The 14,041-nt window shown below is 37.7% G+C and overlaps 3 protein-coding genes across 3 annotated transcripts in view; 2 read left to right on the top strand and 1 right to left on the bottom strand.

The window, feature by feature from the left end:
* Positions 1-1,224: 1,224 nt before the first annotated feature.
* On the top strand, positions 1,225-6,318 carry LOC124397530 (arylsulfatase B). The gene is made up of 8 exons (XM_046867056.1): positions 1,225-1,771; positions 3,207-3,393; positions 3,482-3,672; positions 3,811-4,018; positions 4,200-4,443; positions 4,597-4,667; positions 5,014-5,181; positions 5,666-6,318. The coding sequence occupies exons 1-8, from the start codon at positions 1,529-1,531 to the stop codon at positions 5,926-5,928; spliced, it is 1,575 nt and encodes a 524-aa protein (XP_046723012.1). The 5' UTR covers positions 1,225-1,528; the 3' UTR covers positions 5,929-6,318.
* A 4,574-nt stretch (positions 6,319-10,892) lies between these two features.
* On the top strand, positions 10,893-12,926 carry LOC124398339 (vimentin). The gene is made up of 3 exons (XM_046868452.1): positions 10,893-11,367; positions 11,596-12,267; positions 12,857-12,926. The coding sequence occupies exons 1-3, from the start codon at positions 10,893-10,895 to the stop codon at positions 12,889-12,891; spliced, it is 1,182 nt and encodes a 393-aa protein (XP_046724408.1). The 3' UTR covers positions 12,892-12,926.
* Positions 12,927-13,940: 1,014 nt separating this feature from the next.
* Positions 13,941-14,041, bottom strand: part of nop14 (NOP14 nucleolar protein homolog (yeast)) — an 11,736-nt gene continuing 11,635 nt past the window's right edge. Inside the window, exon 19 of the mRNA XM_046868450.1 lies at positions 13,941-14,041. This exon is cut by the window's right edge and continues 183 nt beyond it. The gene's annotated coding sequence lies outside the window, so the exon portion shown is untranslated.

Raw genomic sequence — 14,041 nt, 5'->3', positions numbered from 1 at the left:
ACTACTAATAATAATAATAATAATTAGTAGTAATAATTAATTATTAATTATATTCCCTGCTTAATATCTATAATTACTGCCAGAACTGTCAGTCATCACGTTATCCATGTAAGTTACACACACTGGCTGCTAGATATTGTACAAAGTTCTAAAGTAACTCTTTATCGTACCTGACGCACAAAACTGTTTCGTACCTGACGCACTACCATGCACTCTCACACTTTATATACATTACATTACTGATCTGTCATATCTGTATGCCTATTTAATACTCATACTGTCTATATTGTCTCACATTGTCTGTGTTGTCTTATATAATCTGTTTTTGACTTGTCTTGTCTAATTTGTCTTGTATAGTCCAAGCTGAATGTATGGTTTGTCTGTATGTATGTCTGTACTCTGAGAGTCACTAACAGCTGAAACCAAATTCCTTGTGTGTCCACACCCTGCCAATAAACCTGATTTTGATCTGATTCTATTAATATTAGTACGTAGCTCTGCAGAGGGATCATGCTCCATTACAGGTACCCGGACGCTACACACATCCCTACTGCTCCATTAAGGCCTCTGCGCAAGCATTATGATGAAACGATTTCAGCTATGGATAAAGCTTAAAGTAACATCACTAGGGAACTACAGAATGCATGAATTTGAAACTGAATTTGGAATCAATAAAACACATACACAATACACATACATACATTTTTAGTGCACACTAATAATACACACAGCATATGCACCTAATTATTATGCAGGAAATACAGTGCACACCTAATGCAATTAGGTAAAATTAATTATGTAATTAAATTAAACATGTTTCAATTAATTGCAAAAATTTACAGTAAAATGAATTTAATAATAATTTCAGTGCTGTGTTAATAACTTCTTTCCTTTCCTGCAAGCAAAACAACAGTACATCATACGAATGTGTACTACTACTACTTTTACTACTACTACAACTAATAATAACAATAATTATATTAATAATATCAGTAATAATAAGCATGGTTATTATGATTAATTATTTAAATTCATTATTCTTATTATTCTTATTATTCTTATTCTTATTCTTATTCTTATTATTATTATTATTATTATTAATATTATCATCATCAGCAGCCCATATTTCAGGAAAAAAATAAACTGAAATAGAAAAAAAATACTTCCGGGATTTTGACGGCGTGACGAAATCACGTGACGAGCTGTTAGCTGATTGGTCAGAAGCGCTCCGAGGAAGTTTTTTTTCAGAAGTGCAGAACTGATGCTTCAGATGCAGATTAAACGGAACAATTCCGGACAGTCTGGATCTGAAGACATGCCTCGTTCATTAGAGCATAGAGCATTGGAGAATAGTTAGTGTTGTATGACGGTGTTGTAGACAGTTAATTTCTTTATTTGCGTTCAAAGAGAAGCGGAAGTGTGTGTGTGTGTGTGTGTGTGTGTGTGTGTGTGTGTGTGTGTGCGCTAACCCTAACCCTAACCCTGATAAAGTGGTAAAGTTTGTCGCCTGCATTCCGGAGCAGCAGTAATGAAGGCGCTCATCATTCCACTGTGTGTGTTGTGTGGACTGTATGTGAGTTGTCAACCTCCCCCTCATGTTGTGTTTATTCTGGCTGATGATATGGGCTTTAATGATGTGGGTTATCACGGATCGGAGATTAAAACTCCAGTCCTGGACCGGCTCAGCGCTGCAGGGGTCCGACTGGAGAACTACTATGTTCAGCCGCTCTGTACTCCATCCAGGAACCAGCTACTAACAGGGAGATACCAGGTACAATCATACACCTACTGTCACAGTCCAATTCCACAGGAACACCTGGACATGTATGCAGGATTTTTAATCAGTCAGTCAGCAACATAACTAATACTACCTGAAGCACATGACCTGTCAGTGTGACTTTTTATCAATTTTTTTTTGCATTTCGCTGCAGCCAATATGGAGCTTTGTTTACATTACTATATGTTTCTCTCGTGTATTAGACATCTGGATTCAAAGCAATTGAGTAATGTGTGATTAGAATCCGTATATTTAAAACATCAGTGACTGAACTGTATCTTGCTCTTAACTTCTAAAGAGGTGATTTGTCAAGATTAAGAAATGTGTCACTATATAAAGACGGTCAGGCAGATTTTTTAAACAGGGTGGCACAGGGAGGACTAAGAACCAGTCAGGGGGGGCCATGAGATGTCATGTGCCCCAACACAAGTGGGATGAAATAAAAAAGGCACTGCACAACTGCCTCTATAGCGCATCTTTTTTTTTTTAATAATCAAAAACCATTGAACAGACAATAATTGTTTTTCACTGTGCTGCATCTACCCATCTTTGACATGGTTTCTTCTTGAAGAAACTTTGAATGTATTGCTGCTGTGCCTGACTTGGTCCCCTTTCCATTTTTTCCACAAAATTCTGTCTAAAAATAAACAAACTTCTAACCGAATCATCAATATTACACAAATAGTATATTCAATAGCCACATTTTCATCTGATTAATGTGAAGCTGTTCTTGGACAATAAATAAAAAATATAAGACTACCATAAAAAACATTTTAGTGTTTTACCACGTTACTGCAGACTGTTTGCAGAAGTGATTGTGTGATTTCTATTTTAAGAAATTCGGCTGAATAACATAACTAAGCATAAACTCTTTCAGCATACATTAACGTGTATATATATATATATATATATATATATATATATATATATATATATATATATATGCATTGCTCCTCAGATGCTATACTCTGATAAGTCTGAGCTGTTGGAGGGGGCACAAGGGGGACATAGCAGGGGTCAGGGTTTGAGGTGGTTTCTGTTAAAGAGTGATGATGAGTTTTGCCACCATTATTTTATTAAATTGTAAAGAACCTAAGCATTCAGAGATATTTGTGGCAAATGTGGAAATAGTTGGAAAAATTAAAAAAACATGTTACACAAGATGTGGAATAGGCTTTATATAGATGGGCATGGACTGTGTTTTGTTTGGTGCTTCCATTTAACTGCCTGACTGTTAAATGGAGTCCTTGTTCTTTGACACCACAACCCTGTATATTGAGCGTATTACTTTGGATTTTAATCAACCACAACACCAAATAACTGGCTGATTAGATAACTGGGTTAATATTCAGGTCTACAAGTGTTTCTATTCAAGCTTTGTGTGTGTGTGTGTGTGTGTGTGTGTGTGTGTGTATGTGTGTGTGTACAGATCCATACAGGGATGCAGCATCAGATTATCTGGCCCTGTCAGCCATACTGTGTTCCCCTGGAGGAGAAGCTGCTGCCGGAGCTAATGGTGGAGGCGGGGTACTCCACTCACATGGTGGGCAAGTGGCACCTGGGCATGTACCGGAGGGAGTGTCTGCCCACCCGCCGAGGCTTTCATTCCTTCTTTGGTGGGTGGCCGTTGACTTGGCTGTTACCTTTTTTTTGTTTTGTTGTGTAGTTTTATAGTTTATTGTACATATATTTTTTTCTTTGCAGGCTATTTGACAGGATCAGAGCATTATTACACTCATGAGCGCTCTTACTTCATCACGCCACTAAATGTCACACGCTGCGCTTTGGACCTTAGGGATGGCGAGGAGATGGCAACGATGTACCGCCAAGTGTATTCTACTGAACTCTTCACACACAAAGCAGTCAACATCATACTCAACCACAGCACCCAAGCGGTAATCACACAGACATTTATTTGTTTTTGCCTTTGTTCCTGTATGTAGCTCAACAGAATTCATGAAGTAATATAGACAGTATAGAATGACATGTTTAGTTTGTAGGATATAGTAAATTGTGTGATTTCTTTTCCGCAGCCTCTGTTCCTGTACGTAGCTCTGCAGGCAGTTCATGCTCCATTACAGGTACCTGAACGCTACACACATCCCTACAGCTTCATTAAGGACACTTCGCGCAGGGTTTATGCTGGAATGGTTTCGGCTATGGACGAAGCTGTAGGGAATATCACTAGGGCGCTACAGGATGCAGGAATTTGGAACAACACCATTCTCATCTTCAGTACAGGTACACAAGCAAGAATACACTACTATACGTATACATCTATTATACACACACAACTTACTGCACATAATATTAGGTACATAAGTAATAGAAACACATAATACACACAGCATATAGGTCATGTTTATTGTAGTAATGTGTAGTTTAAAGAGATGATAACAATGTCAATAATAATAATTTCTAGATAATGGCGGTCAGACACTGTCTGGGGGCAGTAACTGGCCTCTGCGTGGAAGGAAATGGTCTCTCTGGGAGGGCGGCGTCAAGGGTGTGGCTTTTGTCACTGGACCACTTGTGAAGCAACCTGGCACTGTGAATCGAGAGCTAATACACATCTCTGACTGGCTGCCCACTCTAGTGAATGTTGCTGGAGGATCAACCAATGGGACAAAGCCGTTAGATGGATTTAACATGTGGGACACTATCAGGTATCTATTATCTTTATATATTTTTTAATTGATGTATTTCAAAAACATTATTATTAGTTGCAGTATTAATTTGCAGGTTATAGCAAGTAATATTCTCTTTATAAACTAGACCATATAACATGAGAAACTGACCTGTGTGTGTGTTTATGTCAGCAAAGGAAAAGCCTCTCCAAGACAGGAATTGTTACACAACATTGATCCACTATATGTTGACGTTGCACCATGTAAGTGATAACATGAATAGCAAACATTTCAAATATTCTTGCAAAGTGTATGTTGAAGGGTGACGTAAATATTGGGACAGGTCAGCAGAGTACATCATACTTATCATCTTATTATCTAGTAGTAGAGATGTACTACTACTACTAACAATAATAATATCAGTTTTTAATTAGAATAAAAAAAAAAAAAACACTTTCATAATTCTGACCATGTGACCAAATCACATGATGACAGGTCAACAGTGAGACATAGTGGCAGATCACTAGTGATGCAGTTCAGAATTGGTGAGAAATAATAAAAAGCTAATTTATTAGGTTTGTGATTGTTTTCTGTCATGTCTGTCTGGAGGTCCAGGAAAAGCTGCAGTAGCTGAACAGGAAATGTTCGATTCCTTAACGAGAGACGCATTCAGGAGAAACTCATTAAGGACAGGGTCTGTTTCTGCGTCACATTTTAATGTCTCCATGCATGCTGCTATTCGCTACCAGAACTGGAAGCTCCTGACTGGATATCCTGGTGAGTGTGTTGTACATTTTGCACAAAATATTTTTTTATTTACAATAAGGTATCCTAGTCTGTTAGTGTGGTAATGCAGTAATATGTTGGTGTAGGTGTTATTAATCATTATTAATGATCATCATCCAATGATTTAGCTTAAAAAGACCAAAGTGATGCTTAATATAGTAATTTTTTATAGACTTCTTCTATGTTACAAACAAAGTCTGTGTAGTGGTGCTATTTTAGTGTGTTAATGTGGTGGCGCACTGATGTGTTAGTGTTTGTTAGTGTGGTAGTGCATTAATATATTAATGATAGTGTGTTACTGTGTTTTGTTAATGTGCCTTAGAATTAACATCAGTGACACAACAAGAATATGAAAATGATCTTACTGTTTTTGGACACATTTGAACACTAACACACACTGCTGTAACACAATGTATTCTGAAGGGTGTGTTAATAAGCTGACTTACTGAATTATTGTGTGTGTGTGTGTGTGTAGGTTGTCCTGTGTGGTTCCCTCGTCCAGGTGAGACAGTAGGTGGAGTCTCAGATGAAGTCCCGCCCCTTAAGAAGGTGATGCTGTTTGATATTGACACTGATCCCCAAGAGAGAAATGAAATTTCTCATCAGCACCCAGAAATTGTGGATTTCCTCTTAAAGCGATTAAAAAGTCTGCAGGAAGGAGCAAAGCCTATCAACTTTCCTCCCGATGATCCCCGCTGCGACCCCCAAAAAGCCGGTGCCTGGGGGCCATGGCAGTGACCTGGGCCTCACCTATTATTTGTTAGAATTACTTCAATTATTAGAACTGCCTCATTTAATTGATCACAAATAACAAAAAATATTTTTTATGTTTTTTTTTTTAAGTGGATCTGCACACTTTTGAACTTGAATGTGTTTTATATGCCGTTTATTTAAATCTGTACTGTATTAGGGGTGTAACGACACAACAAAATTCACGGTTCGGTACTTACCTCGGTTTTTGCCACAGTTTGGTTCAATTTTGGTATTTTTTAGGGGGAAAAATTGCAAAACATAAAATTTCTTGTCATTTTTTTATTAACAGGTTTATTATTATTAACATTTGTGATCAACATTTGAACAGTTTACATTTACAATTTTAAATAAAAGCCTGCTTGTTTAAATAAAAAACCTTCTGTCAGCTTCTCCCATTAGGGGTCGCCACAGCGGATCATCCGTATTCATGATCCGCATGTTCAATTTGGCACGTTTTTACTCTGGATGCCCTTAAAGCAACCCTCCCCAATTATCCGGGCTTGGGACCGGCACTAATATATAAAAGAAAAAATAATTATGCTTAAAATAGAATAAATCAGATTAATGCAATACACTTTATTATATTTATTGAATTGAGTTATCAATTAAATTGCCACATTTGTTAGAGCCCATTTGGGTAATACTGATATATGTGTGTGTGTATGTTTTACATTTAATATTTATTTTTCTAAAAATATGATCTACTTAACTTCTACATATTTCAGCATACTTGTCTTCTTAAATGTTTTCATTCCACCTTCATTAATGCACTCCCCTCGATATGCGGAATTGTCAGGATTTTCTCCTTTTAAAAGAAATTCTTAAAGCTAGACATACAACTCAAGAATCCATAGCGCTAGCGCAAGCCACTTAGCTGTTAGCCAATTTCCGGTACAGAGTGAGTAACCACAGTGACACTGAACTAACTTAAAGTATTTCTTTTTTTATATACCCCTGGCATTGTTGTGTATGTTTTCAAGTTTATTAACAATAAAAAAAAAAATTACTCAAAGTATGAGGCAGAGACTGAACAAACTATACGATCCTGAGAGAAATAAGATTTTAACTATGTTCCTCACATAAAAAGGATTGCATTTGGTACACATATACCTGTACCGAAAAATATTGGTTTGGAATACATGTACCCTTACACCCCTATACTGTATATTACTATTATGTACATAACAGTTACAGTACAATAACAGTTACACTGAAGATGTATTATATCATTGCACATTGTGCTGATTCCTATGCAAATTATGGTTCTTGTACTGTTTTAAATAAAATAAACAAATACGTTTTTTAAATATGTGACTGTCATCAGTGTTCAAGATTCTTTGTTTGTCAGTTATATACAGTATATAACTTGGAGTGAAATTAAAACCTGGCGTACTCTTATTAGATTAAAATGACTAAAAAAGAAATGAATAAGAAATATTTGTGCATGACAGTGCAAATGTAAAACATTCATGTATAAATTATGCAGTTATGTTATATCTTTGGATTGTTATTGAGTTTTTGACAGTAACAATTCAATGTTCAGAGTGGATACAAGTTCTTCCTGGAGATATGGTGGATGGTATTTGTGTTGAGGAGTCTGGTGGCCTAAAAGAAGTAGCATTTTTCAAGTGCATATTAAAATAATAGCACTTAAATTGATGGTACATCAAATATAACAATCCCTAATGTCAGACAAACACACACACACACACACACACACACACACACACACACACACACACACACACAGGAAAGAGCTTTAATTTTACACTATATTTCATATTTTGGCTTGTTATAAGATATAATGATAATGTAGTCGATACAAGTTATTTAAATGTAACAAACTAATAGAAGTTTTTAATGTATAATTATTATGATTGTATTCACTTGTTTGTTTTTTTTTGTTTATGTATTTGTTTATTTAATTTTTTTTTTATGTGTGTCTAATTGTGTTGAGTCACAGAGTTTTGTTGTCACTGTGAGTGATGCTGGCACTGCTGCTGTTGTTCATTATAACTACAGTACTGAATTCCACACTAGGCCTTCATCCTCACACACACACACACACACACACACACACACACACACACACACACACACACAGAGGACAGGATGCAGTTAGTTCTGAATAAGAGGAAAAATCAGGGCGAGACCTGTAGAATGAGACACAGTCAGGAGTTTAAAGTGCACACGTTGTGCACACATCACACAACAGTGTTGTGAAAGTTTTGGGATAAAACACATTACATGTGGATCTGATTTCATATCTGTCATACTATTTCAATTACATTGATGTTTAGTTAACAATATTAAACACAACATGAAACCCAGCAACAGAGAAAAGTGAAAATGTCTAGGTGTTTATAAACCTGACTTGGGGTGATTTTCATTTACTTCACAATTCTGTAGTAAAGAAAGCAATGTTTATTTCAGACTTTAATTCATAAACCTAATAGGGATTATTTCATTTTTAACCCTGAGTGTATGTCTAGTGTTTGTTCAACATCTCTGAGTAGCATTAAAATGTGTTCACAACCCTTAAAAAGAGTAGTGTATAATTGACAACACTGAATGGGAGTGGTCATTTCCCAAGGAGGAGCAGAAGCAGTGTTTAATTCATAACCATGAGCAGGAATAGAAGTCTGTGGGCTATAGTGTAGTACTATTTATCAGCTGTTGCTTATCGATTAATAATTCAGTTATTATGTTTTCTCATGCAACTGTCTCTATTTATCTATTTATCTTCATATGTGTATATAGAACACAGAACATGCACAGGAATCTTCAGGATAAGAAGCAGTGAGATGACTGGAACAAAGCCGGTGATGTGTGTGGAATGACAGCACTCTAGTGTGACATTAGTGTATGATGACCGTATGAGTGGTGTTTTAATCTGCCAGTGCATCGTTACTCGTGTAGTCATATTCATCTTCTCAGCTTTAATGATGCCAGTGTGAAAACACATTGGCTCCAAAAATCCAGCAGAGGGTCAGATGACATCACTCTCACACACACACACACACACACACACACACACACACACACACACACACACACAAACTATCTCCAAGAAGAAAATCTGAATCAGTAAGTCTCCTGTCTGAAATGTCTCAGCATAATCGCTTCAATGTGACCTGTTTGTGACCTTATACACTGTGAAGGCCACAAACTCTTCAAACTCCACAGTTCTTTATCATAGGAGGTTTTAGGCGTAGTTCTGACATTAGTCTATTTCAATCATGAAAGTCATACAAATTATTAGTCAAACTGTACAATTCTCTGAAGTGAGTAGAATGATTTTCCATCCACAGTCTTATGGCTACTGCTATAATCAATCAATATACACCAACCATGCATAACTTTATGGCCACTGATGAGGCATAACAAGGACTTAATGAGACATAACAATGATTCCCATTTTTGCTGCCAAAACAGTCCTTACCCATTGAGCATTAACACCTTTAATTACTTTAGCAATTTGAGCTACAGTAAATTGTTGAATCTGTTGAATCGGACCACACAGGCCAGCCTTCGCTCCCCACATGCATCAATGAGCCATGGCCGCCCATGACCCTGTCACCGGTTCACCACTATTCCTTCCTTGGACCACTTTTGATAGATACTGACCACTGCAGACCAGGAACATCCCACAAGAGCTGCAGTTTTGGAGATGCTCTGACCCTAATGCTCAAACTCCTTAAGCCCTTAACCCCTTACGCTTGTGCATTTTTCACGCTTCTAAAACATCAACTTTGATGACAAAATGTCCACTTGCTGTCTAATATACCCACTGACAGGTGCCATGATGAAGAGATAATCAGTGTTATTTACTCACCTGTACTAATGTTAGACCTGATCGATGTAATCAGTCACTGCTATAAACTCGAGGTTTATTCCTAATATTGTATCAAAAAGTTTTTCCTTGCCATAATTACCTCTGGCTTGCTGAAATTTCTGTAAAGATGTTTTTTGATAATGTTAATTGTTAAGAGGTAATTGTTAAGTCTTTCTGGATAAGGATGTCTGCCAAATGCCATAAAACTAAATGTAATTGTGGTATACAAACAAAATGTAATTAAATGAAATCTTTGTAAATTCCAATTGTTCCTTGTGAAGGACTTTTTTTCAATTACAACACTTAAAAATCAGTGTATTTTACACAAAGTTTATGATGATACCTTTGTTGTGGGTGTCCATTCTTTTCCCCAAAGAGCCAGTGTGGTGCAAGTTTAATTTTAACCAAACAAGCAATTAGTTAAAACTGTTTAATTCTAAAGATTTTCATTTTCAATGACTATAAAGTGTGGCCCTTGCTTGGCCCTTGCCCTTTACCCCCGTATTAAACAAAGTAAAATCTTCCACAAATTTTCTCCTCCACTTCAAGATAAAAACCCTACTTTTGGCACCTTTGTGTTTATATTTCTAATGTCATGTCCATTTTTTTTGTTTATAGACAAGAATGGTTTAAAGATTAGCCCACTGAACATCAACTAATTGTGGAGTCCCAACATAGTGTCCTATATAGTCAACAGGGTGTGGATTCAAGTCTTGCAATTTCTCACAAGTCTCAGTAAGGCCTTGCTAATGTCACATAAAATGCACATACATCTACAATATCAATAAATCTAAACACAAGCAGTGTCTCTTGCTCCATCTCCTATGTGTAAAAATAGCAGCTGCACAAGCTAAAGTTGCTATGTAGCATGTGGGTGCAATGGGTTTCGCTGCTCTTTTCACTAATGAGACCTCACAGCCGTGGAGCTTTAGGAAGAACGTCACAATCTGCATTTACAGCATGTCAGCGGAGGATGAGACTTTCAGAAGGCTCTGCTACATTCCTGTTGTCTGTATAAAAAGAGTGAATCCTCTCTCCAGTGGCTCACAATCAACCCGCTCAAGATCAGAAGGACAGAAAGGCAAGAAGCCCCCTACAACTTCCAACAGCCATCATGAGAGGAAGCGGCTATTCCCAGAAGACTCTAACAGTGAATGGGTCAAGCAGGATGCGGGTCCAGAGCCCGTCTCCGTCCCGTTGCAGAGCTTCTTCAGCCTCATCGGTGACCCGTGGACGTACCGGCTTCCAGGCTGGTGCCGTGGAGGTTGGCACAGAGCTTCATCAGCTTCATGCTAACGAGAAAGAGGAGATGCAATTACTAAACGCACGCTTTGCCGGCTACATCGAGAAGGTTCAGGCTCTGGAGCAGAGGAATGCCACGCTCAGGGAGGAGCTGCAGATGCTGCAGAGCCGATACAAGGCAGGACCGGGGGGACTGGCTGAGGAGTATGAGGCCAAATTTAAGGAAATGAAGGAACTGATCGCAGCACTGACAGCGGAGAAAGGAGCGGCTGATATCGAGAGGGGATATGTAGAGGAGGAAGTGGAGCTCTGGACCATGAAGTTGGAGGAAGAACTCACACTTAAAGGTGACTCCTAACACTAGATTTATATTATTCCAAAATTCTGTTACAACTTGAAATAATTAGAATACAGTACTTCAGCATACTACACACTACAGATTATAACTTCATAAATCATTAGTCATCTCTCAATGACTATACTCTACAAACACACTCTAGCTAAGGTCAAGTTTAACAGGGCAAACAGAACAAAACAAAAACTAGCTGAATATAAATGTGGTTTTTGGTTCACAGAGGAGGCAGAGATGATCCTGCGTGAGTTCCGTGAGGATGTGGACAATGCCACGCTGCAGAAGGCTGACCTGGAGAAACGTGTGGAGCAGCTGGTGGCTGAGATCGAGTTCCTGAAGAAGCTGCACAGTGAGGAAGTGGCTGAGCTAATGAAGCAAATTGAGGAATCAAAGACGACCGTAGAGCTTGACACAGATCGGCCTGATTTAGCTGCTCACCTGCGCAAGACACGTGCTGAGATCGAAGCTGTCGCCGCACGAAATGTCCAGGAGGCAGAGAAGTGGTACAAAGGGAAGTTTGACACACTGAAGGAGAGCGCCTCCAAGCGTGAGACCCAGATGAGCATCATGAAGCAGGAGATCAGCACCCTGAGCAGTGCAGCGTCTGACCTGCAGAACCAGATAGATGGCCTCAGGGCCAAAAATGCGGCTCTGGAACAGCAGCTGGATGACATGGAGATGTCTCACCTGGACAAGGTGTCCAACTTGGAAGCTATCATAGAGCAGCTTGAGAACCAGCTGTGTGAAACTAAAATGGAGATGGGCAAATACCTTGCTGACTACCAGGAGCTGCTTAACATCAAACTGAAGTTAGATGTTGAGATCGCCACCTACAGGAAACTTCTGGAAGGAGAAGAGAGACGACTCGGGATCTCAATCAGCGAAAGCACTGCAGGTGGGGTCACGCTTGAATCTCAGGCTCCGTCCTAAATCATCACTACCAAGTGTAATTACTAGAGTACAGCAATTGTAGCGATTCAATAACTAAACTATTGTTAATATAACACTATTCTAGTCGAAATTGTTCCTTAATTAATATTTGGATGTTTCTAAATGGTTCGACTAAGAAGCTTTTCTGATAGAGAAATGCTCTGTTGTAGGGTTCTAGACCAAAAAAGAATATGCATTTACTTTTAGAAGAACCCATCATAGTGCTGAATGTCTAGGTATCTGTGAGGAATTGTGTCTTTTCTACTAATAATGCATAAATATTTTGTTTGTAATTTTTATCTATCTATCTATCTATCTATCTATCTATCTATCTATCTATCTATCTATCTATCTATCTATCTATCTATCTATCTATCTATCTATCTATCTATCTATCTATCTATCTATCTATCTATCTATCTATCTATCTATCTATCTAAAAGCCTCAACTAAATAGAGACTAAAATACATTTTTGGAGTATGATGAATAAATTTGAGCAGATCCCATTTCATAAATGTTGTACTAAAACCTTTTGTTCCTCTTCATTCTTCAGGAACTTCATCATCTGCAGTTAAAGACTCGGCCTAATGCACTTAATCGCGCAACATGCGCATACACTCCACCTTCATTAACTATGCCTCTTGAGATGTCCTTCATCCATAATCTGCTTTAACTGGTATGAACATCTTAATAAAGCTTGACTTGCGTGCACTACTGAGTTGGCATGTGTGGTGATTGGGATTAAACAGGTAAAAAATATCCGAATGCTGTTTATACGCTCACAGTCCTATTTATTAGCCACATCTGTATACCTACACCATCAGGCAGTTATCTAATCATCTGCAATAAAATTAAAAATTAAAAAAATAAATATTCACACAGGTTAAAACTTTAAGGTAAAAAATTAGGAAGAGTCTGAGTCTGGTTCCTCTCAAGGTATCTTCCTCACACCACTAGTCACCCCCAGGCTTTCTCATTAGTGATTAATACACAGTTCACTTATTAAAATTTTTGTTCTATAACAACAATTTTTGGTCTTACATTCTTCAAAGCTGCTTTGAGACAAAATTTGAAAAGTGAATTTTGTTTGTGTATTTTAGAACGCTCATAATCTGGTAATATCATACAATTGTCACTAGAGTTTTTTTTACACAGAAGACAGATGCTAAAAACAGAAAAACATTGAGTGAATAGGTGGAAATAATGTTGTTAAAAGAGAAAAAATTGCTTGGTTGTTCCAAGCTGCCAGGAAGAAAATAGTAACTCGCATAATCACTGTTTACAAACGTGCTGAGCAGAAAAGCATCATTGTGGTAGATCTTTTAAGATAGCAGAAGACCATGTTTTACATGTCAGTCAAGAACAAGAATCATTATGGCACAGACTCATCTGATTTGGACAAATCATCTAATTTCCACATTTGATAACTGGTGGACTACATACTGTTATTAACAATCATCAATAAGATAAGATGAGAGAAGATAAGATATACCTTTATTTCGTCCCACAGTGGGGAAATTTCTCTGTGGGACGAATAAAGGAAATTTCCCCATTGTGGAATGAAATAATTCTCCTTTTACAGATTATTTATTATGCAAATTAAAATAATCTCTCTCACACACACACACACACACAAGTCTGAGTTACTGTACGAGTTTAATAGGTGCTCGTATAACAAAATACCAATGTACAAACTGGACAGAATAAAAAGTATGCATTGCTCCATCATGACTTCGTT

The sequence above is a fragment of the Silurus meridionalis genome, chromosome 15 (assembly GCF_014805685.1).
Source record: "Silurus meridionalis isolate SWU-2019-XX chromosome 15, ASM1480568v1, whole genome shotgun sequence".
Classification (NCBI taxonomy): domain Eukaryota; kingdom Metazoa; phylum Chordata; class Actinopteri; order Siluriformes; family Siluridae; genus Silurus; species Silurus meridionalis.
The sequence above is the reverse complement of the archived record's forward strand: the minus strand, read 5'-3'. Positions and strand labels throughout refer to the sequence as shown.